Source organism: Electrophorus electricus, chromosome 12 (genome assembly GCF_013358815.1).
Source record: "Electrophorus electricus isolate fEleEle1 chromosome 12, fEleEle1.pri, whole genome shotgun sequence".
Taxonomy (NCBI): Eukaryota; Metazoa; Chordata; class Actinopteri; order Gymnotiformes; family Gymnotidae; genus Electrophorus; species Electrophorus electricus.
In genome coordinates this window covers 7047537-7073363 of record NC_049546.1, presented here as the reverse complement: position 1 = coordinate 7073363, position 25827 = coordinate 7047537, and the positions used below count along the sequence as shown (strand labels likewise).

The window sequence follows — 25827 nt, the reverse complement described above, 5'->3', positions numbered from 1 at the left end:
ATGTATGACTTTACAATATTTTCAATGCAGGGTGTTACCTGCTGTACTGGCTAGGATGCATTCTATGAGTAAATGACAGCACTTTTGTAGTTCGCTCTGGATAAGAGCATCTGCCAAATGCAGTAAATGTAAATATAACCATATGGAAAAAGACAATTCATTTTTCCATGTGCATTGCCAAGTTTTCTTTTGCTATTAAAATTTTGCATGCTAGCCTCAATACTACGATCTAAAATATTAGGCTAAGTGTACAGTCCTGCCCAAGACAGTAAGATTCAATAGAGTTCTTTGCAATTACAAAAGCCTAAAGAGGATTATTATTCATGGTTGGTCTTAATGATTGAGACACCTAAATGGAACCAGCCCAATCTAGGCATGGTAAAACTAACCACAAGCAAGACCAAAATGTCAGTCAAGCCATGTTCTGACATTCATTTCAGATACCAGTTCACACTGAAATTCTTTCAGCTTCAGACACTGTTGTATAGATCAAGACAGTCTGGACTGGGCTTAAACTTACTTATTAAAACAGAAGGAAATGGACTCAGAGATTCTGTATCTTACCACCCAACCATCTCCAGATTTTGCATTTTACTGTTACAACTAAAATTCTCATGGTGACGTAAACAGAGACATCTTTATTGCTAATAAAAACTAAAGGTTAAGGGTTAATCTCCAATGGCGCTGCACTAATAAAGAGATATGAGAACCAGACAGTGTCATTGAATTTTAAATCCCTTGCTAAATGCTAGGGCCCATCACCACTGATTAAGGAACATAATACTGACTGCACCAGCCCCTTTGGGTTTTAATTCTCCAGCAGCTGCCACAGAAATCCTTTCATGCCTCCATAAGGACACTCTCAGTCAGACTGCTCAACAAGCAGGGTAAACAGCCTGGTCCATATGTGAGGCAAGAACAGTTGGGGAAAATATCCAACTGTATCCAAGTGTAATTTTTCTAAGCAGTACTGCAACTGCAAATTAAACATGCAATTATGTTCTGCAAGTTCATGTCCAAGTTTGTATTCAGGGTCTATAAAGTATCAAATAGTTTTCTGTTATTACTATTGTTACTACATTAATCACTGTATTTCCACAACAAATAAATAAATAAACAAAAAAGATCTTGCAAATCGTACGAACCTTGTTAAGAATCTTGTGAATGTTGTTAATAATGTGATTAGGTACCGGCTTTTTACCAAAAAACCTTACAGTAACAACAAAGGTCACCCGCAATATTATAACACAATGATAATGGCACACACAGGAATTTTCATGGTAACAAGTCTGTGGGCAGCAGTCCAGAAAATAAATCCTACAATATAAATCTCTGCTAATTTGCTAAAGTAGAGATTATCAGAGATTTTACAGTTCTCCCCAGGTCAATGCTTATGCCAGCCTGTTTGTGCTTAGGGATTAGGGATTAATGCACTTCAGCACCTTGTACAGTAAACAACTGAGTGAAGCACTGATGTGCAGTGTTGGGGAAACCACTGCTATTTTGTAAACTACTATACCACTTATAACTCATTATTAGCCAATAGCTTTGCAGCTTCAACGCTGCCCCGAGAGACCTCGAGCTAATGGAAGTTACAAGTTATATACTGGATTGTACTACACAGAAACTACTTTCTACCCATGTGCAAGAGCAATCAAAGTTTAAGTTAACAAAAAAAAAGAACAGAAAACCATCCTTTACAGAGAACAAGCCCTTTCCAAATTTCAGTATTACCCATGCTTCCATCTCGGTATTCTGAAATGTAATGAAAACTTTGGAAATACTCTCATGACAATACAAGGCTTCACATAAGAGTTTCTATCTAAAATGAAATAAGGTATTTACCTCCTGTGCCAGCCAGTACTTTAAAAAAAACTAGAGTGAATCAGCCCATCTCTGCCATTTGTATTTACCAAGCAGAATGTCCATGGAAACCAACACTCAAATCATACACATGGCCTTGGGAGTCCACTGCAAATGGCGTGTTCGAAATGTAAAGCACATCCATGGAAATAGTCCCACATTTAAAAAGATGCAAATGTAGATTCCTTGCATTTTCCCTAGTCAAACCAACCCCTCGTGCACCTGCCTTTAAACATTTAGGATGAGGCAGTCTGGGGCAGCTCTAAAAAGGTCCAGGCTGCTCAACTTGCATCAAAGCGAGAACAGGTTGAGAGGAACAAAGAGCAGATGAGGTCAGAGCTCAGGGATCCAGCAGCCTTGTTCTTGTCTAGACCTCAAGGCTCAATCCACATCCTCTTCAAATGAGCTCAGCCCAGGTGGAATCATAAGAGCTTCTCAAAGGACAAGGCAACGGTAAGTTACTAGCTCAGAATCAGCCTTGGGTCAAGCTGAAAAACTGCTCTCTCACTTCTGTACAGTAGTGCTCATACCACTGTACAGTAATACATGAAATATCAAGGATAAATACCAGCTAAATTTCACTGCATGGTTGACTCAGTCAAGAGGCTTTGGCAAATGGCACTGAAACAATATAAACAGGAAGAACATGACAAAACACATGAAACATGTCTAAACATGTCAGCAAACTGCACCCATAAAATATTCAGGATACTGGCTTACACTGGGGGTATAGAGAGAGACAGAGAGTGAGAGCAAGCAAGCGAGCACAGACTCTTAAATGGGGTGCGTTTACCTGGAAGAGGGGGAGACACAGGGGTGTTTGGGGCAGAGTGGGGAAGGTCCATCCTCGCCATCTTGTGGAAGTTCCTCACACACTTCTAACTTCTCATCTTCAAGGAGCTCAGTGATCTGCCGTGTTAAGGGAGACATTTTAGGATGAAGTCCCAGCTCTTATATGTTTGCGTGTGCAGATTTCATATTAGATGGACAACTTTATGGACACAATGTACCTACATCGCCACAAAATGTTATGTAATGTTATGCAAGCAAACAGTTCGCTTTGTTCTAATCTCATGACCTTCTCACATGCACTTTAACATGCTGATAAAATAAAATAGTATAACTACAGCACATGATATGAACTATTTAATTGATAAAAAAGTCTGACATGACAATTACTCCAACTGCAATGTTAAACATTTCTTTGTTTCAGTCATTACATAATAGATATGAACTGGATGTGTACTGGATGGAATTTGGACCAAAACTACACATCAGTCTATATAAATAATGCTAATAATGAATGTAAATTAAACAAATTAAACAATAAATAAATAAATATTTTATATATATATATTTTTTATAGTAGGGCATGTTCATCACAAACTTAAAAGAAAAAAAAAAGATGACCCATCTTAAGACATGGCTACATAGTTGACTTAGTTTATATACTATCTGCAGTCCAATCTATAAATACACGTTACTGGTGATAAATGAACCACGGGTCAGCTCCTATATGATGGTGAAATAAACAGATAAAAAGTAATTATTTTGATATGAAAAGCCTTTTCACTAAAGCCAGACCACATAGACAACTGCCTTCAGCTCTGCCTCGATTCAATCTACTAAATTTGCTGCAGTGTTGCTGCCACATTGCCATGGCAACCAGTCTGGCAGCCCTCCGATTGGCTCAACACAGCAGTTGCTCATCATGTATGCAGATATGAGTCATGCATAGCGAACATACTAGCTAGGCTGGAGGGGGTTTAAAGATGGGATGCTGCCATTCTCCCACACTATAACACACAACAGTGAGTGACACTGCCAGTCCTGAACATCGTGTTATGCAAGACTGAAAGGTCTGCAGGTTCCTCTAGTTTTTACACAGTATTGGTAGATTCAGCCCAAGAGAAGTGCACACTCAAAACATTTATTTTTCTTACTCATGTCAGCTGGTGTTTGTACATACTGCAATGTCACTACTAATCAGGAATTGTTCTGCTGCAGAAATATAATTAGCTCCATATTCATATTCAGCTGTCTGCATAATGACAAAAGATAAATACTAATGTATGAACCTGAATTACCGGTACCGCCTGCTGTTCTGTTTGCTTGTTATTGCTCTCCATTGGATCAAGTAAAGTAAGCAATGGTGCAATTTCATTGCAGTGGATGAAGAGATTCTCTCAGTATCTTCAATTCTCCTTCTGTGAATGTCTTGTGGTGAGGAACGTTGGAGAAGGAGTGGCGTAACTCAGGCAATAAGAAGAAAAACACTGAGAAGTTTTCAGCCTTATACAAATCAGAAGTGACTCTCACTGGGGGGGTAGCCAATTAGACATGGCAAGTGTTCCTTCCATGTGGTACACCCATGGTCAAGCCACATACTTATATTGTGTATGAACTTTCAGTGGAAGACAATTATACTGGTTTAATTACATTATTACATTTCATTATTTTAAACCAGCGCATATATAAAACAGAACTACCCTGCAACTCGAAACATGCTTTACTAGCTTACGTGAGCCAACACACCCTTTAAAGCAGCCCTTTGTTGATCAGGGAAGCTTTAATTGTTGTAAGGAAAGAATCTAGCAGGCAGAGCTAAACAAGGTAGAGTCACTTCTGCTGGTTGGTATGCAGTATGCAGATACTGAACTTTTCTTTGGCCCAGGAGGTACTGTCAACATGTAGTATAGTTCTGAAAAACAACCAAAAGCAACAAAAACAAGAAAGTAAAAACAAAAACAACCAAAAGTACAAACAGCAGCTTGGTCCTCCTATTAGCAGCCGCAGTGATTAAGACTTCTGAGCATATGTGGGAAACACAGTCGAGCTAAGATGAGGCTATCATACATTCACCCTCTGAGGGATGAAGTCAGGTTGTGCTGTCTGTATGCATGCGGAAATTTCTAGCAGCACTCTCGGGTGACTTTTTCCCCTCTTTGCCTGTGTGTCACTATGAGTTTACACACAGCAGGCAAGTGGGAAGTGATAAGAATGTGAGGAACAAAAGGCCATGGCCTTTTGCAGTTGCTCGTGTTTAGAAAAGAACCCGCCTTGTGTTGCCAGGGAGACTGGACCTGGGTGGTGCCCAGCAACCACTGCTTCTGTCAAGCCTGAACATGAGATTGGCTCCTTAAAAAAGATCATGCAAAGCAAAGAGATGTCACTAGCATGATGGTGAGAGCTTTTGGAACTCCACAGTCTTCTTTCAATAAAGACATGTCTGAACATCTCAGGTCTTGGGCTAAATACCTCTAATCCAATAAATGTGTGTTAATAAACATCCAATGGAAAAAAAGGCTCCTACTTTGCCTTACTTACACAGTAAAGTCCACTCAGATCCACCCATAAGTACCACGTATAGCTGTGAGGCCTGAAATGGCTCTGATGGTGCTGCTGTGTGGAGTGGGACTGGGTCAGCCAATTACACAAACCATCAACTGCTTTGTCATCCTAAAACCAAGACTAGGGCCCGAGTGGCGAGACAAGTACATTAGCGTTAATGCTCAAAGTCAAAGTCAATTCTGCCCCTGCTCTGCTCCCCCACAAACTCAGCTTCGGAAAGTTATGTAGGAGTACAACAATTTCCATGTGTAATGTGCAGCACAAATTACAGTAAGGCTAAGGCCTGAATCTCACTTAGTTTATTATTTATCATAAGTAAGAAAATGAAGATATAACTCACATCTGCTAAACAGTGATATTATCAAAAGACTCTATAAGAGGAATAGTCACAAGACAAGTGGGCACTAGGAAAGTAAGAACAGGCAGAACTGAGTTTTAGTGGGAACAGATGGGCTTGGTAGAGGGCAGGTCCCCTGATTTATATATACCTATATTACTTATAGACCAATTGAAAGCTCATGGCTCTGGCCTTGATACAAACAAGTTAACCTACTTTCTGCCTATGTGCACAGACTCCTACGTCCTTCCCCCCAATTCTTACTAATAGCACTGTAGACAGCAATGTGAGGCAAGGCTTCCCCAAATCTGTCTGAAGCCTGTGGCCTTAAAGCATGAACAAGGAATACCAGAAGCTCATAAACACATTCAGTCTTCTGACTGTGTGCAGAGCAGAAAAACTACACAAGTCTTGTATCTTCTTAGTCAGGCTATTACAGCATTACAGTGTATCCACCAAGACTGCTGTAGGTGTGAGTTTGAATATTCTGAAAATTATGTAAGTCCATGGTTACTCTCTTCATACAAAAGGACTATTGTTTAACAATCATACAACCTTTTGGCAAGGTTCTTCACATGATGGGAGTTTATGCCTTATCAGTAAATATTTCCTTTATCGGTTCATTGTCACAGGCTTAAGGAGATCCTATGATATTAGCATAGACTGTAGACTAAGGTCACACAAAGGCAAACCTGTGAAAGCATGGCAATAGAAGGTAATTGTGAAGCAAAACAAATGTCATTCTACAAGTCTGAGAGAATGAACAGGCTGCAGTGCTCTGCAAAATAGACATTAGAGGCGCACCTTTACCACTGCAAAGGAGAGGCAGTAATGTTTACATAACAAGCCAACAGACTTCTAACACTGCCATGTTTTTTCCTCTAGCTGTGCTGCTTCAGTGTGGGCTCATGACACATGCAACATACAGCTAAATGACTGAAGCAAACATTACTCATGTAATTCCATAATTACTTTTAGTGATAGTTTGGGCCATTGTAGTGCTTCCCTAAACTGTTAGAATCCAAAACATCTATACCTTCCTTTGCCATCCACCTGATGATCTTCCACAAAAAAATAAAACAAAAAAGATCAATCTGTTGCGATAAGAGTTTGAAAATTTCAAAAGGCAAGTCCATGAACTTGGCAGTGAACTTTAGCTTTGCCATAGCATACAAAATCAGCTGCTGAATGATCAAGTCAGTGCCAGACACCACCTGACTGACTGTGTGCAGTTCTAGTTTGACTAGTTTGATAAGAGGTCTGCACTGACGCAGATAAATTCATCAGGAATGTGTTAAGGACCATGAAGGTAAATCTAACAGTAGTTACCTGTTCGTTAATGGAGCTGAAGTCATTGGTGGTGGATATGTTGTCCTCTTCGGTCTCAAAGAGGTCCTCCCAGTTCTCGAGCAGCTCGGTCAGGAGTCGACTCACTAACTCTTGCTCTTTCAGGTCATCCATGTTTGTATCCAAGCTGCAGTGCACAGGAGAGAGCAAAGACAGCTGAGTATATAATGAAATAATGGTGCCAGTGCATCACTGCAAGCTGAAGTGAGGCACCTAGACATTTTCTGGTGCAAATTCAACCATTACAACTTTCGAGGGCATGGAAATCGGATTTGCTCGGTGTCATACTGAAAAATGTCGGGACCAAAGACGGCAGCGAGTGCACCAATGTTCCAGCTCTCCTCCTGAAGTGAGGCCACACTGGACAAGAAGCGGCACAGGAAACGGAGCAGGCTGTAGTTGACCTGGGGCAGCTGCTGCAGGAAGTACTTCATGTTTCTAGCCAACTCCTCCTCGCTATTGTACTCTAAATAGGGACAAAAAGCAGCAGTGGGACTGAGAATAAAGCATGCATACATACAAACTCTTTAGAGAGACAGGAGTACATGGCAGAAAGTTAAACAAATGTGCTGATGCAAAGGATATGAAAGCTAGGGTGTGACCCAGTGCACAATCAGCATGCAGGCAGAAACACTGCCAAATCCGTAGAAATAATTAGCCACCAAATCGGAAAGCACAGAAAATATTTAAACACTGCAGTTCGGTGCAGATGATGATTTGCATCTGGGGTAAAGACTACCCGCTGGTATAGACTGCAGGTAGAAATTGAAAAAAAAAAAAAAAAAGTTTTTTTTTAACTTTTAGTTGGGGTAAAAGGCCCCGTGATGCTGAACAGAAGGTTTTGCGGGATTTTTAAAAAGTGAAAGTAGGAAGAGGAGGGTAGACTGAGAGAATAGAAATCCCAGAAGCAAAGTGAGCGAGAGCCAGGCTTCACCTTGGTAAAGCTGCAGCATGCCTGTCTGCAGGGCTGCAGGTATGATGGGCTCTGGCAGCTCCTGCAGGAAGAGACGCAGCAGGCTGACAGCAGACGCCAGGTCGGCCTCCTTCGCCAAGTTCACCTCTTCACCGCTGTCATAGCGCTGCCGAAGCCATTCCACACGCTCCGCATTCCCATTTACCAGGAAAGGGCCTTCAAGGTCCAACTCACCTAGTGCGCGCACACACACACACACACACCCTTATTCCTAGATCACAAACACAACATGATCGCATCTGTTATATTTGGAAAGTGAGAAAAATAGCTTATCATAACATTTTGGCAACTTTAATGTTTAATAAATTAATGAGATTTTCTGCTTTCACTGTCAATGTCCTTGTGAGTTTCATGGTTTACACACCATCTTAAAGAAAACATTATGCCTGTGCCAAAGCTGTTTCCCTACATACCAGTTGCCACAGGGAATAAGCATTCACTCGCCAGACTGTCTCACCAGCCCTGTGCTGATGACTGTATACCCTACACTTCTCCACTAAAGAGAACTGGACGGGAGCCATCATCGTGTCCAGCAGCAGTGTACAACACCTCCTTTTGCACCATATTCTACTGCAACCTTTTCCCAGCTTGGCTACAGTCTTTATACTTTGAGGTGTCTACCACATTCTCAAAAGAGCTTAAAAGACTGTTTTTAGGGAATAATTGCAAAGTCAATTCAATGCATATTAAATAAATAAGCCACATTTGCCACATTTTATCATTTGATAAATCTGTCCTGTTCCTAGCCTTGCCATGGTTTTATGACAGAAAGGAGCTGAAGCTGGTGTAATGTTTCATAGGAGAGTAGTGACATTATGTGAGGTCTTTCTTACCAGAAACAATAAATGAAACTTTTATTTGTTTTTTTTTAAATCAGCAGCACAAACTATCTTCATGGTGCCTGTGTTCCTTTTAGTAGGATAACAATCAGCAAATAATCAATTACAGTAGTAACTAACTTAAAAAAAAAAGAAGATAAAGCAAATAAACAATCTACAAAACAATCCAAGAGAACTTAAGACACTCAAGCAAAATTTGTTCGTAAAATACACAAAGTTGCAATAGTCACTTTCAAAGCATTCTAAACCAAGCTGTGTCCATTTGCTATTCTAGAACAAGAACAGGCTCATAGACGTTGTCAAACATGAACCAGGTTGTTCAATTTAGTTCAGTTGTTTTATTTATATAGTCTCAGAGCAGCTTCATCAGCAAAGCAACACTTGGCTGCAGTAAAAATAAATTTAAAAAACAAGTTACCATTAATTTCACTCAGGAAAGGCACCGTGTCCGACTGTGAGGAGGCACGCCACCACTCACCATGCTCTTCAATGTACTCCACAATTGTCCTGACCAGTAGGGGAACCTCCTGCCCCGGTTGCCCGCTCTGCACCACCTCCTCCAGGGGGACGCCAAACACCCTGGCAGTGTTAAGGGAGTCACTGAGGGAAGGAGAGAGGCTCTTCCTCATCGCTTCCACAGCCGGGCTGCTTCAGTCACTCTGCACGGCCGACACACAGAGGCCACGGTCACGCTGACGAGTCCGCTGACACGTATGTGCCACCGTGGGCGGGGCACAGGCAAACGCTACAAACATGAAGCAAAAGCTAAACAAGTTGGACACAGTAAAGGGCCGCTCCTATCCTGGGAGCTGGAGGTCTTATCGTGATCTTAGTGCTGGTGTTACGCAAGTGAGATGACAGCCATACAGAAGGTATTTTACAAGCTTCAGTTGAGGTATGAGATTCATGCTGATGCTAGCAGGTAAAGACAAGATGTGTTGCATATACTGTAAAGTAAAAAAAAACAAAAAACAAAAACGAACTTTGCCCACGAATGACTGCAGATTACCATCAACTATTTTGCAGGTTCCAATGTGAAAATAAAAATAAAAAATCCAAAGCTGTTGATGTGTACCTGCCCATTTAAACATCTCATCATATTAGAATACTGTCCTGAGCGGTCAGAAGATCTTATGTTACTTAATAACACTTTAACAGTAATTCACGGCCATTTCTTTAACAGAAAAATGCAAAACAGAAATTCACGCACCTTGTACTACGTCAAAAACCCAGAAGTTCACCTTATCGCCTGCTCCACTCACTAGCAGTGAATCGAAAGATCATCTATGGCTGCTTCAGGTTATGGCAAAAGATGAGCCTGTAGTTCCTCATTGACGAACCGCAAATCCTATTCAGGATGTCAGTAGTTAAGCTGAGGAGAGGATGGAAAACTGCATCATTAAGTGTGGTAAAAAAAAAAACATACACTGACCCATGAAATCACCACCAGATGGGTCACATTTAAAAGCCAACAATTTAGTTATGTACTTAAAAAACATTTGAACATAGCCCAGGTTACATGAGAATAAAAGGCAACACTGCAACCAGTCCTTGTGACATCACTTCCATCCACATAATGATGCTAAGTATTTGAATTAAACACCTTTAATCCAAAACGCCATTCATTTCCATTTAATATTTCTTCCAATGGCTTCAGTGCAGGAACGCTGATATGATTAATCATTGATCATAATTCTATTTTTCATTCATTTGAACCAATACATCATGGCATCAATATTTAAATATACTGACGGCATCAACATTTTTTACAAGACTTCACATTTCACAATTCTTGTATTCACAATGTCCTAATTGTGTGTACAACACGCATGATATTTTACTTCCAGTTTTTTGTTCTGAGCAAAAAAAAAAGTTGCTGATATTTTTATTTCAAGGAATAAAAAGATGCACAAAAATTGAAATGTTGAGACCAAAAGTTAATACTAACATGAAGAATCATGATGATCTAAGATTATTGTTACATTTCATGCAGGTCTGGCTCAAACTCAGTATGTCAGTGTTAAAATGAAACTCAGCTACAATAATGAGTTAAAAATCACGTTCCCTTATCTAAACTATCTCAGTCTGTAGAATGCTTCTCTCAAATTCTCCTACACATGGCATCAGTACATTACAGTGAGGTCTATGTAATCATCATAATTCACACAAAGCTCTCTTGTGATGGACAAAGCCGCATAGTTTGTAAGGTACCACTTAATTAAACATCCTCTTATTAGGTTTCAAATAGATCATCTTTTTTTCACCCCCTTTCTTCATTATAATCCTTCAGTTGTGCAAAATCAGCCATATAAAATAGGAACAAAATGACATGCGAGTTGACCCTTAAGGGCAAACATCTTGGCTTTCAGACAATGAAGAGTCACTCTTCTACTAACTCCGCACATCGTGCATAGTGACCTTTCTGTTCACAATGTTTGCCATTGTTGGAGAAGTTCATGAGACAGACTGGCTGCCAATGGAGTGAAGTGCCTTGTTTATTCCACTCTATTTCAGAAACACCCTCCCCCTACCCCTGATTTCAATTCCTATATATTCTACAAATTGAAGGCAACATACTATGACCATCAGAACCCACCAATTTCCAGTGGTTGTGTACTTAGCGTTGCTGTGTATTGAGGTCAGTTCCCCTACTATGTCATTAATTAATTAGTAACAATGGATCTGTGGGAAGGTCAGGTCGCTCACATAAGCTCATGGAGAGACAGGCTCCAAGTGTCCTGAATTGGGTGTAGGAAAGGCATGTGTCACAATGTCTAGTCCCATGCATTAACTGCAGTCAAGCCTAATGGATCCACAGTTCAAAGCATATTGCAGACATTTGCCTGAGCTGTATGGTAACTGGGCAGACATTCACACACCGCAGTTTCCGATGCTGCACCCCCTCAGAAGCAACATGATTACAGCAAAACAACCTGAGTCTTCATTATACCCATTTACAGATGAATAAGGAGCAATCCTAGCTTTCTTGAAAACAACTACTCTATCACACTTCAGATGAATTGTGAAAGCCAAACAGCATCACTTGTTTTTACAGTGACATATGGCCGTTTGGAGACTTTTCTCGGCTTTGCGATAAATGGAAATTTCCACACCGTTGCACTAATGCTCAGATCACTTCGAATACATGGCAAAAAGCCCAACTGGCAGCATGGGGGTCCCCGGCAACGCAGAATTAAACAGTGATCATTAGTATGCAAGCAACAGAAGCAGGCAAATTTTGCATTGCTGACAAACATTCAGAAGGGACAAATGGAAAAAGCAACAGGATAACAGGAAATTAGGCAGGTTATCTGTAAATTTTGCAATTTCATTTGTACACTTGCCTCTTTATTACAGGTATATATATCAAATCATGACTTGCACAAGACATTCCAATCAAGTTTTCTCCCTTACCAAGCACAGCAACTGCCCTTCTTAAAGTATCTAATGACCGCCACTGTTCTCATGATTCCGGTTCTATTAATATTCTACTCCTTCTTGATCTTAGTGCTGCTTTTGGTAGTTATTCACAGTAGCCTACTTTCATGTCATTACTCTCATTTTGGAATTTCTGTCACTGTTTAAGCCTGGTTTAGGTCCTATCTTTATGAAAGACAGCTATTATTTCTCTTAGGTATTTTTTTTTTAGACTTCACTGAACCTAGTATGTGTTAATTTTAATATTATTCATATTCTATTATTATTGGTATTATTATTGTTGTTATTAACATTGAAAGCATCATTTTATGCTTCTTTTTCCCTTCCTCTTTGTCCTTTAATAATTTGATATTTAATTGTATGTAAAATAACTCAATTCATGGTCAGAGGTGCTATACAAATCAAACTTAATATTAATACGATTATTATGAGTACAATGAGTAATATATAAATATAAAATATTACAAACAGCCAAACCTGTTTTCCAACTACAAAACTCTGTTTACAGCTACTGTACAAGAGTCAATTCATACCATTTAATTAAAAATACAACATTCTGCAAGTGACAATCACTTTAAAACCCTATTTTAACTAAAATAGAAATATTACAATAGTTTTGGTATGTTTGCTAGTAACAGATTTTTGGCACCAATATTGTAGTTGAGGTTCTCCAAGAGAGGGCCTAAGTTTGCTTATATCATATCGCAGACTAAATCTGCAACACTTAGCATACCACAACACAGTTCTTCGGATCCAATTTGCTGCTAAAGAACACCCAGCTCATAGCTGACATAAAATGTAATGAAGTGTTTAAGCAATCACCCTGGAAACTATTAGCCCACATTTCAAATTTCAAGTTCAGAGGAGGATCTCAGTAAATGTGTGTCCTTGAAGAGGTCTGACAAACAAAGACAGTGTGAGTAAAGTTTAACCCTGGAGTTGGATGAAGTGCAGTGTTTATTAGACTATACATGAAATTATGTTAGAGAGGTGTTGAAATATTGGTTATGAAATTAAGTTTCCATTTAAAGTACAATGAACTCCTGCACCTCCGTTGAATTTAATTAGACACAGGGGTGTCAAAGCATACTGTGAAAACCTTAGCTTCTAAGTCTTCATATTTACAAGTATAGGATATACATTTCTTTCAAATCAGCTCCAGTCTGGAAGTAATATATGATTGCAGCAAATACACTACATGGGCGTATGTAAGATTTATTCTATTTGATAGTGAAGTCTAAATTTCAAGTGGGTTTATTATTGTCAAGGATGTTGTTTTGATACATGTTACATTAGGCCACAAACATCAATTTTTATAATCTGCTTGGGAGCCTACAGACAAATAATGGTCCTCAGGTTTTTCTATCAATTATACTTCAGCAATACAATCATTGCAATGCCATAAAACTAAATTAATGTTAAATAAGTTAAATAACTTATGACATGTTTTGTGTTGAATCATGCACAAGTCTACTATGAACCATTGAATTGTTCTGCCTCTGCAAAACAGGTATGTCCAGCATGAAATTACATTATTTAGTTGGACTGACTTAAGTTACAGGATTGAAGTTGCTTTGCCACACAACAAATCATGTAACGGTTTTAAAAATATGAAATGATCATACATACACAAGATTTGGACCACTTTTACTTACAGTGTGAATGCTGCCATGATTTGGGAATGATTTGGACCATACAGGCCAGTAAAGAACTGGAACCAAATGTGCTTTAAAATATTTCAGATCAATCATTAAAAATTAAAAGTAGCTTTTTATTTGTCTGGTTCCTTTTTAAAGCACAGTTTCAGTGATGAGTTGTGGGTTTACATAGAAAGTCCCAATTTCTATGAGAGAACTCTGTATCATTAACACAGAAAATGTAGGGGGCAGACAGGTTACCACATCTTTATAATCTCTGTGCAGAGTTCACCACGTAAAATATGTCTTAGGAATCATGTACATGTAGTCAAGTAAAACAAACGGGATAAATAGGTAAGTTTTTACATGTCGCTATTTGTGACAACAAATAATAAGCTGATACCATTTTAGTTCTACCTTTTACTGGTACTGGTTAACTTGGAACTCAGTCACCATTTCAACAGTGTCACTGGCAAGTCATATATAGGAGCGTTTTGGGGTTAGGGTGTGGGATGTTGGACTTTTGTTGGACAGTGGAGTATTCTCGTGAGGATTAGTCTTCCTTCTTAAATAGGTGAGGAGGGGGCGCAATTTATTAAGCCCCAAGAAAATATTCAAAAAGGATATGGCTGGACTGAAGCAAACTATCGTGTACTTCACGCCCTGATCAAAGGAGAATGATGTCTAGTTTCGGTTTCCTTTCCCACATAAAACAGAAGTGGCTTGGATCCTGAGATATAAGCTAGCGAACACCTAAATAATATGCCAGACATCTGTTTCTTGATGGCTAGCTAGCTAGGTGAATGTGACAGCTCAAATTGACTTGCTAGTCGTTTAGGACAAAATCTAGATGGCCAACTACACTAATTTCCAGTTAATTGAGGTAACGTTAGCTAAAGACGTGAAATATTTAGGCTTCTAGCTTGTTAACTAACGCTAGCTAACCTAACCTGGCTATCCAGTTTGTACGCAAACTAGCTTGCTAGCTAGTTTGAATAGACAAAATTGGGAGTCCAGAAATATTTACGAGCTGGCCAGATAAAGGTTTTTCGTAAAAGTACTGAGAGGAGAAAAATAAGTTAAATGGTATGTCTGTGAATAATAAATTATGTTATTATCCCATCCCCGTCAGTCATGTTGCAAACATTATATTAATAGTATAAGTAGTGAGGCTAGCCAACGCTAGGTGCCTGGTATCATCCATGGAGTAATGTCAGTTCCTCCAGGCTGGCAGATGCCAGGCACAAAGGCTTTAGCTAGCCAGAATACTACACTTCCAAACAACCACGCAGCTCCACGGAAATATGGTTTATTAAAGTAGCACAGTATTACGTAGGAATAAAGTGAGAAAGAAAGAAGTTCTACTTTACTGGTCTTGCAGGTCATAAGTTAGCAACGCTACCTTGCAAGTCAGTGAGCGTCGGCTAGCTAGCTATGCTAGCTAGGTTAGCTACTTAAGCACTCCAACCAAGCACCGAAAAGCCTGGCTAAACTATGCACTTACCAGGTCAAATCCAAGGACAATCGAGAGCAATGAACTGGTTTGGAAATCTGCTGTCCCAGCGGACTACCTTTTTAAAACGAAAAAAAAACAAAACAAAACAAAACACTAGCTAAAATATTCAGAAGGCATACTCAGCTCTTTTCCAGCCGCTTCCTTGTTTGCTCAAAAATGGAGAGAACCGAAGCTCTAGCTGGCCGTAAGCTAGTTTACAGTGCAGCCTACACACCCACAGCAGTAGCGATGCCAACACGTAGGCCCCGCCTCCCTCTGCACAGGCGCACGTTTCACCAACCTTCCCTCCCGTAGGATCGCTGAACGTTCTGTTCTAGAATTTTCGAATGCAGCAGTTTCCTTCTCTACTTCTAATGCATAGGTACCTAATCCCCCGACAGACAGACAGACATACAGACAGACACACACACACACACACACACACACACACACACACACACACACACACACACACACACACACAGCAGCCTATATGTAATGTGGTTAGATTAATTTATATGTTTAGAGGCTGTTAAGATAGTCTATATGTCCGCTCATGTCTTGGCTATCCTTGCATCTAAGAAACCTGGTTCAGTTAATAAAAAATATTTTAAACATTTTCTTCCAGTAATAACCCTTCACTCAGGTGTGTTAGAAAAAAAAAAAAAAAAAAAAAAAAAAAAAAAAAGGGACTCTAAACATCGCTTGTAATAAACCTGAGGTCAAATGGTAGGCTATATGGTGAAAAACTAGCACGAAATGAGGGGAAAATGAGAAACGTACATAAACTTGGTAAACACACCCTACTTGTACTGCACTGCCACCACCTGCTGTCTGTATATAAAATTAAGAGCCGGATTTAACGTCATAGTTCGGCATGTAAACTAGTTACAGTATGTGACTAAAAGGGAATAACATTAAAGTACAGTAAGCAGTAGATACATAAACAGAGTCACTTAAATATTTTTATTGCTGTGCTGGTACAATGTTTGGTGGGTAAATCCAAACACAAAGACTCCAACATTACTGTTATTCAATATTTAAATAGTGAAACATTTGTAATACAATACATAACTTCACTATGAAATTCTAAATGAAGCCACCTAGGTCAAATGTTGTATTTACAAGATACTTACTTGTATGCTTATGCATCTGATTTACATGGCAGAAAAAAATAAAATATTCCATTTAGTGGCAAAAATACCAGAACAATGATAAAAAAATATTACCTCATAGAAGAGGGCCACATGTGGTGGTGGAAGGGATATTGTTTAATATAAAGTTTCAAGGCAAACATGCTGACTGCCTGTAGGCCTCAACTCTCATAGCTCAGAACCAGAGCACACTTTTTAGGAATCATTTGCGTGCCATCAACACACGTTGCCCCGGACACTAAATAAACCATATGGTATTTTAAAATGCACGGAAGTGTACATACCTGCGCAGAATGTCAGATATACACATGCTCATCAAGAGAGCAAGAACAAGACTGGTGTAGATTGATGCAATTCTAACATTCAGCTAGATAACTGAGAAGGTTAGTAAATATGTCTAGCTGGACATGCTCCTGGCAAACCAGTGAAAGTGATGGGAAATTGCCCATTGACTCATTTTACCAGCTGGTGGCATGGCACAGAGTAAACCCTCACAAGAGGATTATTTTTACAAGTCATGTCAGTGTTTTCCTGTATTTGTGTGTGCTGTATTTCACCAGATTAATCTAATATGTATATAATGTATAATATTATGATCTGTATTCACATAGGAAAGAAAACTGGGAAAGGGGACTCCTTTTCAATCAGTTATTTTGTTGTTTGAACCATGTAGATGGCACACTATACTATACAAAAGCATTTCTCAGGTAGTTTGATAACGAGTCAGGCTGTGAATAGATAACTTGATAACATCTTATACCTGAAAAGGTAGTGATCACTTTTTTGCATTAAATTTTATTTCACAGAGATTATCTATGCATTTTCCTATGCTGTCTTATTTGCAAGTTTGACACTTGGCATAAATAGTGTTTGTTTTGGATGATAATTATGTCTGAAATATAGCTAATGACATTTTTTGTACAGACGTCTCTCTAGACATTGTTCCTGAAGAAAAGGTCTCTTGTGCTTGATAAACTTTGCCTCGTTATTCTCTGAAAACTGGTCCTCTGCTGAGTGACAGTTCCGCTGGTAGTACTGTACATTCCACAGGAGCCTCAGCCTCTGCACTGACTCACCATGTGGCGCTTTAGGCCTCGTACACCCTGAAAAACAATGGAATCACCCGTCTAAAACTCAGAGGAACAGAATGGCAACATATGCCACTATATGCTAATTTTGAAATTACTTTGGGTTGACAATTCTTTTTCTAAAACCCCTCATTTCTGATATTGACTGTTCTTGTCCTGATAATTACATGCCAACAGATGAATTGGAGAGATTCGCCAAAGGGACTTTGGCATTTGGCAAGTACACACGAGTACACAACACAAGGTATTCTCTTCTTTGTGGACACAGATAATACAGTCCAGCAAGAGGATAATCCATTTTGATTCTCACATTCTCCTGTTGCATGGTGCAACTTACCTGTGCTTGTCTTTCCAGATCCTGAACCACTTCACCAGATTCTTAGTACTCTGCAGTCTAGGGTGCAGGCAGTATTCCTGCCCTTTGAAACGGGACACATTCTCCATGGTGACACTAAACCGGAGAGAAAGAGTCAAAGGAATATGGGAATGGAAAAAGGGGAAGGAGAGCAGAAGGAGGATAATGTTGGATAAAGGCTTTTTGAGCTCTGCGGTATGTTGCACTAATAAATGAAGTTTCTTGTTCGCTTGGACTTTATATTCTCCTCACAGTTTGTTAGTGATGTATACAGTTGTGTGAGAATAATTCCCATATGATTTATGAGATGCAGTGGTGGGACATAGAAAGATATCCTAAACAGACCAAAAGAGATTTGCAGAGAGTGCAGTTAAAACTGGCTGGTTTCCAAGTAGCACAAAGGCACCCTGCTATGCCCCCAGATTGGCACAGTACAACACTCGCTGGATGACAGTTTAGTATTGTCGCCAGAGTCTAAGAGCAATCTTTTCTAATTATTCATAATACAATTCGGAATAATGAAATAGCAAACTTCATTAGAAGTTATGTAAATCTGTGAAATATGCTGACTAAGACTCTAAGCTATCCTTTTGCAGAGCACAAAGGTGCTGAAACTCTTTAGCAGTGTTTGTGCCCTCAACATAATTATTCACCAGCATAGCCAGCAGAGCCTTCTGTTCACTTCCAACTCTTGACTAGATTGTGGGAACAGAGAGAGAACTAATATGGGGCCTCCAGAATGCTAAACTCTGAGAGCGAGTCTGCTACCAGGTACTGGGAGAGAGAGAAGGCTCTTGTTTTGTAAACAGCATGGTTGTTTTTCACTTAGACATGTAATTTCCGACAGATAGACATTACACATGCATTAATCCAACTATCCAGTTCTTCCCATCATAAACTAATAGTGAGACTATATTATTTGTAAAGTGAATAATTACTGTCTGATCTCCAGTTTCATATTTTCTGGCTTGTCTGTTTTAACACACATTGATATTTGTATTATAACACATAATTACCATGAACTACCAAATCTGTGCTTCGTTATATTTTTTTCATATCAATGTGCTTTTGTCTGCTTATGAGCAATTTTGCATGGAAAAGGATTTGTTTTTGTAAAACATCCACATCAACATGGAATACAAAGATGACATCTCCTTCTCAGTCTCATATTATGGAAACTCAAGGATGATTTTCGTTCTTTAACGTATGAGCGCCAAGTAATACTAACTTATTTATTGCATAGTTTCGCAATTCCTCAACAGAACAGCAGATGGCAGGCGTGCATACTTTATTGTAAATGACAGCGTCTACCCTGCATATCCGACTACATACATCCAGATTTGAAATCGATTAGAACATAAACTTAAGTATATAAACTTAAGTCAAAACAAACACATTATCACATGATCAGTTCACATAACGTCAACATACCTAATAATAAAGAATCAGCTATTTCCACATTTCTGTTAAATAAACCCCCTAAATACAAAAATAAAATATTTTACAATGCTCTAAGCTGAAAACAATACCATTTTATTACCACTAGAAAACCTCAAAATAATAGGATAGGTGCAGAGAAAATGGGAATTAATTATTCATTTTTACAGTCAGACTGTAAATCTGCAACACCTGTGACAAGAAGTTCTAATGAGATCCCACTCAGACTCTCACTGGCTCTGCTGGTCTAAACTATCAATAATGAATGAGGTAAGCAGCACCCCTGTGATGTTTCTCAGCTCGCAGTGCTGAACGTGACAAGTGGGGGCTGGCTCTATACCGGATCTGTTTTTTACTATTGGTATATAGGATACTGATAAAAGAAGGCAGAGTCAAAGGGAGAGAGAGAGAGAGAGAGAGAGAGAGAGAGAGAGAGAGAGAGAGAGAGAGAGAAAGAAAAGAATAAACTGAGGAAGAGTTAAAAAAAACTTACAATATCATCTTTTCCTGGCAGAATGGATGTTTGGGCTTAATCTCAAGCTTTTGCACGTCCTTATATCGTATCTTTGGCCCTTTCCGTGTGCATCTACACTTGTATGCTGTAAGAAGAAATGGAAACAGGTTGAGCTACATAATCATATAATGATGTGTTTAACAGGAATGTACTCCAGCAATTGCTTTCTTGAGAAATACAGAGGTGTCCAACATAAAACTGTACTGGAGATGGAATAGCAACCAGCACTACACATTTAACATACACCACGGGCCGCACTGGCAAACAACTGCAACAGTCCCAGGAAAGTGTCATTTAATGGTTTCTAGCAACTTCTACCATGCAGGGGCAAATGGAAGGTGAGCAGCTGTTTGTGTTGCTGGCACTGAAAGGGAGGAGGGACCCGCATCTCTCACTTCATCAATCTTCTCCTCTTTCAATCAGCATCCTCCTTCTACAGCCTCGCAGGACCTGGGCCGCAACCAACTCATCCAAAACAAGGCTCACTACACCTTACTGTCGGCCAACTTTTGTAGTGCGAATTGCTTTCTCTTAGAGCGAATAAGTAAGGCTAAAATCTAAACATAGACAAACAAAGGAATAAACAACGAAATACATCTGCACAAAGCACTAGTCTGTTTACCATTTCGGCGTTCAGCAGCAAGAACGTGTTTTAACGGCGCTCATAAATCCAAAGATAACACAGCAAAACGTGACAATTGCATCGTTCCGAAAAGTAGCCAGTACCGCGCTGGAAAATCGATGTGGCAAACTTCCATCTAAAATGTTTTATAGATAGGATAGGATAAAAGAAAACATTTACCTTCTGTGTTCAGCGAGTGCAAGGCAATCACCAACAAAAGAAAGGCGGCTGCGCAACGATTCATCGCAGCAGTTGTTGAGGACCTCCACAGAACCGCCTATGTATGTTCTCTGCGAAACTATAACGCGTCTACCAGCGTCTGCGCTCTCTCTCTCTTTCGCTCTATCTCTCTCGCGCGCCTCGGGGATCCGCTTTCTCTGACGCTCGCGCGAAGTCGGCAGGGTGAACGAGCTCCGCGAGATGTCCCTCGCGCCGTCGAGTGCGCTGTTTGCGATCTGACGAGATGTGGTCGAGCTTTTAAAAAAAAGCCGGGCTGCGCCTCATTAATATGCACGACTAGCCCGACGAGTTCGGTCGATTTCTCACGACCGTAAACGCAGAGGAGGAAGAACGCAATGAAATGTAATTAAAAAGTTCATTTAAAGAGTTTTTTGGTTGTTAGGGGAGATAATTAGATAGGATTTTTTTTACACCTTTTCTTGGCTCCCGTTTGTTTCGTTCCGATTGATTCAAACAAGATTATGTACGCCTGTGATTTTGCACAGAAGGCGTTAATTCAGGCAACTAATGGTTGGACACGAGAATATTTTCGGACAGTATTACGCCTGAGATTTTTGCCCCCACATATGATTTCACAAATAAACAACTGAATGTTTTTTTAACGCACTTCCACCTTAGTTCTGATTAAGAGTTTGTATCAACTAGGAGACGCTCTTATGCAGATAATTTCAACCTTCTTATCAAAGGGAGAGATAAATATGGCCTATTTCAAGTTTTTGTTTGTTTGGTAGACCTCAGGTTCCAGGTGTGTGCTTCTCAGTATCGCAGACACTCCTCCCTTTCGTCATGTTTGTACTTAGGCTTATTGCATCGCAGGTCTTGCATAATATTAATTACTTTCCAATGTTCCTTATGTAACTAACACAAAAAATGGCTTATGACCTATAACAATTTATGCTGCACTTAAACAATGACTTTTGGTTGGTTGGCCTCATAATATAGCCTGCTGCACATCCGACTGCTGAAAATAACACTACTGTCAGCCTACACATTTGCACCATGGTGACTATTGTGCAGAGTTGACACTAATCTCTCCACCATTCCAATGAGTCATCACTGGCATTTGTCATACAATATATTTAAGTTGCAGCAGTAGCCAGTGCAGAACTTTGTGTATCTTGAGATGTGTCACGAAATGATTGATTTCTATCATGACACAGAGAAAGTTCAGATAATTTGAATTCATATTAATTACTTAAACACATGCCTCCCATAGCCTGGCACCAGAGAAAGGACAAATGTATTAGAGAGTCTTCTATGAGAGTGGGCAAATAAGAGGCCGGATGATATGCAAATTCAAAGAAGCAAATAATTATAACTATGCTTATAAAACAGACTAGTCAAGAGTTATGGAGTGTGTAACAACAGTTCTCAGCATCTGTATTTGTACTGAAGTGTTAGACGGAATAAGAGAGCATGACCAGCTGGGTGAGATGGTTTAATCATCCTGGAAACCTGCAACCTCATCAAATTACATTGGTGCCAATTTAGTGGGTGACTAAATTGGTCTAAATTGGATTCCTTAAATCACTCAGACCATTCTTCCATTCTTGAATCAAGTAAACAACTGAGTTTGATCCATAACAGAGTTGTTGAAGTTTCATCTCTCTCGTATCTTGTTTATCTATGCATATGGTAGCTGAAATATAAAACATGGGAGTGCTGATGAGTTGTCGGCTCGGCTCTCTGGCAGAAGCCCTGAGAAGACCGTCTCCTTCCTCCTCCGGTCTCCATGATGGGAGGTACCAGACTGAATCATCACGGTTGCCCTGCCTAGGTCTGCGGCCAATCCCTTGGCCTGGCCGATCAGACGCCTGTCTGCGACCAATCGCTGACGAGGATTCACAAACATGACAATTAAACATGGTGCTTTCTGTCACTCACAGTCTGACTCTCATGACCTTCATGTAGAAATACTATGGAGACAGAATGATAACAAACAGTAACAGCATTCCAGGCAGGGGCAAATCAACTCGAACAGTTGCAGTCAGTTTTTTGTACACTTTTAAAGCACAGACACAGTTTACTGTGGATTTCGCAGGGTTGATTTCATCTTTGAGATTTAGAATTAGAGAGAGGTAGGCTACATTCATTCATATAAATAGAACATAGCAAATCTAGGCTCCAGTTCACAACAATGACCAGTTGTTTCTAGCGTCAGAGACTGTGCGGTAATCATTTGTAGATATATAATTTGAACATACTATTTTATGCAGTGCTATTGCTGTTTTTTTGAGAAGAAAGGACGTTTAGAGAGATGTGTGCAACTCTCACAACTCTGGTATATCTCAGAATCATCCACTTTATTATGGGTTAACCCCCACACATTGCACTCTAATTGAGTTTGAAGAATCTTGGAGAAACGTTCTCAGTTCATGGCTGAGCTGTAACGAGGCAGACCCGTAATCTCCATCTCCCCCTGCCTCTTACCTCCCATGAGAGGCCTGTGTCTGACACCATACCCCTGTCAGGGAGCCACTAAGGAAATGCCACAGGCTCTACTCCCACGCCATGCAAACCATCGCAGCCCAGCTCATGTCCGCGAATAAGGCTCGCTCTACCCACGAGTGAAACGGTAATTGGGTTTTGTCTGGATACCATCAATGTGTGCTCCGGCCTACACATTCAGCGAGCCAGCCCTCGAAGTTATCAGCAAAACTGTCCACGAGCCATGCTGGTGTTGATATAGGCAGAAGAGCAAAGCCATGTCTGTGGCCTCTTAATTAGCCTGCACAGGAGGATCCACAGACCGTCCTGGCTGGGAAATAGAGATTAGGCCTTTCGCCATGTGGGTCAGCGGACTCTCAAAGCACACACTTTATCGCAAATATCTAATGCAACTTACAGATGCCGTCACATTCTCATACGCAGCCCATTCACGCAGGACAGCCAAGGACACTCTGACCATACACAACTATTCTGGCTATTCAGGCCATTGTGTCTTAGTTACAGTCTGCCCACCGTAATGTGTTCTGCTCTTACGCACCTGGTTTCTCTTGAGCTGATCTACACCAGCTCATACCATTTTTAATTGAGTTCAGTGCTCCGAGTTTTATGGATACATTTACACTGGCTCATTGGAACAACAGGGAAGCGGTTTTTAAATGCTATATGACAACAGGCAGTGATGTCTCAGGGCTGTTCGTAAGATAATGGAATAATCCTGATTTTCTTCCAGACAAGGGACTAAATTAGAGAATGAGAGCCTGTTCAAAACTAAAATAAATATACTGCTCTCAGTCGGACTGGATGGCTTGCTCCAAAGAACAGCACAGTAGCTGTATGCATGCCCATCAGACAAGTATGCACAGGTGAGCAGGTGAAAGGAGTTAATTGCACTTAATGTGTGTAGCTCTAGTGAGGTATGGCCCGTAGGGGTGAAATTCTTTCTGGTTCCTTGTTTGTGTTTCCCGACACTCGCCAACAAGGCATTCTGGTGGAGGCAGAGGGGATAATTATGAGCCAAACATTCTGGAGATTCTCATCGCAAATCTTTCCCCATTTTTCTCTCCTAGGCCCGCACCACGTGCCGCGCCTGCGTGCGTGTTGGCCAGGTGCATGCCGACCTCGGTTTCAGACACAGTGTCTCCTTTTCTCACTTGAAAAGCTTTTACTGTGACTAGCAGTACGTTTCTCTTGTCATAGCAGTTTATTCTAGAGACCGAAATCTGGATCTCGCTCTTAAACCAAAATGTTCCTGCGGCTCATTTTTGGCATAAACAGCAGGAGCATTAGCGCGCGCGGCGAGCCGGAGAGCTCGGTTGCCCTGTGGCGCGCTTGCTCAGAGTGCGGAGGACTCCAGCCAAGTTTCCGTCTTCTCTGTCCGTCTCTGCCTTTCGCATGCCCCCAGAGTACTTTCTATGCTCAGCATGTCTGTGTGTGCTGAGGTCACTGATCGCTGATAATGTTACATAACCGCGGATTCAGCTACCATGGTTCTAATCACGGTTGACTGTAGACGTCAGTCCGGTATTTTTTTTTAGCTCGTACCCGAGGCTTACTCTACCCACATGCTACCATTTTCTGGAGGTGTTGCCATGTTTTTCGGTGCATTTTCAATGTTGCAGATACTTTAGAGGCATTAGCACGAATCTAAAAATGGATTTTAAAACTCATCTACGTGAGGAAGATAAAAAAAGGCCCTTGATCCTTGTACACTGCTTAATTTTTTAAAATACAACAAAACAACATGATGCCAAAAATGACCTTTGACAACATGATCTGTATTGTCACTGAAGGCAGCTATTAATAATGTAATCGAGAGGTGGGGTCAACAATAGAGGCCCTCATGTAATTGCTAAGGTGGGTGATTTCTCCCCCAAGGTGTTATGATATCACAAGTCCCCACATGTAATACCATATCCCTGTCATCCTCTCAGCAGTCCTACAGACAGCCATGATAAAACTGGACTTGAACATTATGCACTGGACATTGTGCTCTGGATATCATGCACAGGAAGGCTTCAGAAAACACTAAATTTGATTAACAGGTCAGGATAAAAACACTACATTTAGTACATTTTAATTAAAAAAATGATCATTTTAACATGACCTAGGTGATATTTATTGAAGTCAAGCAGAAATGAAGCAATCAATTACAGGCATGCGATAAACTAATCTTCCAAACATCATACACTACACTCAAAAACAAGGCAGAGTGACAAATAGTGTGCTAGTGCCTTGACCAGGCCAGTGCTCTGGATTTAGCACATATCCCATAGGAATAAACCCGCAATAATCCAGATTGTATGTGTTTGGATCTTAATGAAGTTTTGTGGGTAAGGAAAACTGCAGGTTTTAGCTGTCAAAGTGGCAGCCCAGAACATCATCGAAACATTTTAGTGTAAGTAAACACAGAACAGAGTAATAAATCTGTGCAGAGTGAATAACTTGATTAATCCTTCCTGTCGCTCCCAGCAGCCACTCCATGAGCTTTCAAGCCTCCTGTGGTCACCTTGATGACCTTTCCGGCTTCCTGTGACCCCTGCGTCCGCTCCGTCGGCCCCCGTGACTCCTGGGCTGCTTCGTTGGCGTCTTCTCTTCATCTGCCCCTGTTTTTCCCATCTCCCATTCCCGGGTCCGTTTCTGGACCCTACCACCGTATCTATTCCTGTGCCTGTTGTCGTTGCCCTCTCGG

The 25827-nt window shown here is 40.4% G+C and overlaps 2 protein-coding genes across 6 annotated transcripts in view; both read right to left on the bottom strand.

The window, feature by feature from the left end:
- Nucleotides 1–15506, bottom strand: part of fam13b (family with sequence similarity 13 member B) — a 36276-nt gene extending 20770 nt beyond the window's left edge. For 4 of the 5 annotated variants that reach the window (XM_035532243.1, XM_035532245.1, XM_027003610.2 and 1 more), the window contains exons 1-7: nucleotides 15290–15506; nucleotides 9921–10082; nucleotides 9189–9455; nucleotides 7833–8045; nucleotides 7187–7364; nucleotides 6881–7025; nucleotides 2657–2772 (exon numbers count right to left, since the gene is read on the bottom strand). In XM_035532243.1, the coding sequence (XP_035388136.1) occupies nucleotides 2657–2772; nucleotides 6881–7025; nucleotides 7187–7364; nucleotides 7833–8045; nucleotides 9189–9339 (803 nt within the window). In that variant the 5' untranslated portion in view covers nucleotides 9340–9455; nucleotides 9921–10082; nucleotides 15290–15506. The remainder of the gene's footprint in view (nucleotides 1–2656; nucleotides 2773–6880; nucleotides 7026–7186; nucleotides 7365–7832; nucleotides 8046–9188; nucleotides 9456–9920; nucleotides 10083–15289) is intronic. The other variant, XM_035532244.1, reaches the window with a different exon arrangement.
- A 725-nt stretch (nucleotides 15507–16231) lies between these two features.
- Nucleotides 16232–20906, bottom strand: cxcl14 (chemokine (C-X-C motif) ligand 14). Its single transcript, XM_027003637.2, has 4 exons — nucleotides 20631–20906; nucleotides 19808–19913; nucleotides 17860–17973; nucleotides 16232–17537 (listed from the first exon to the last, which is right to left on the bottom strand). The coding sequence occupies exons 1-4, from the start codon at nucleotides 20692–20694 to the stop codon at nucleotides 17522–17524; spliced, it is 300 nt and encodes a 99-aa protein (XP_026859438.1). The 5' UTR covers nucleotides 20695–20906; the 3' UTR covers nucleotides 16232–17521.
- Between the last annotated feature and the right edge of the window lie 4921 nt (nucleotides 20907–25827).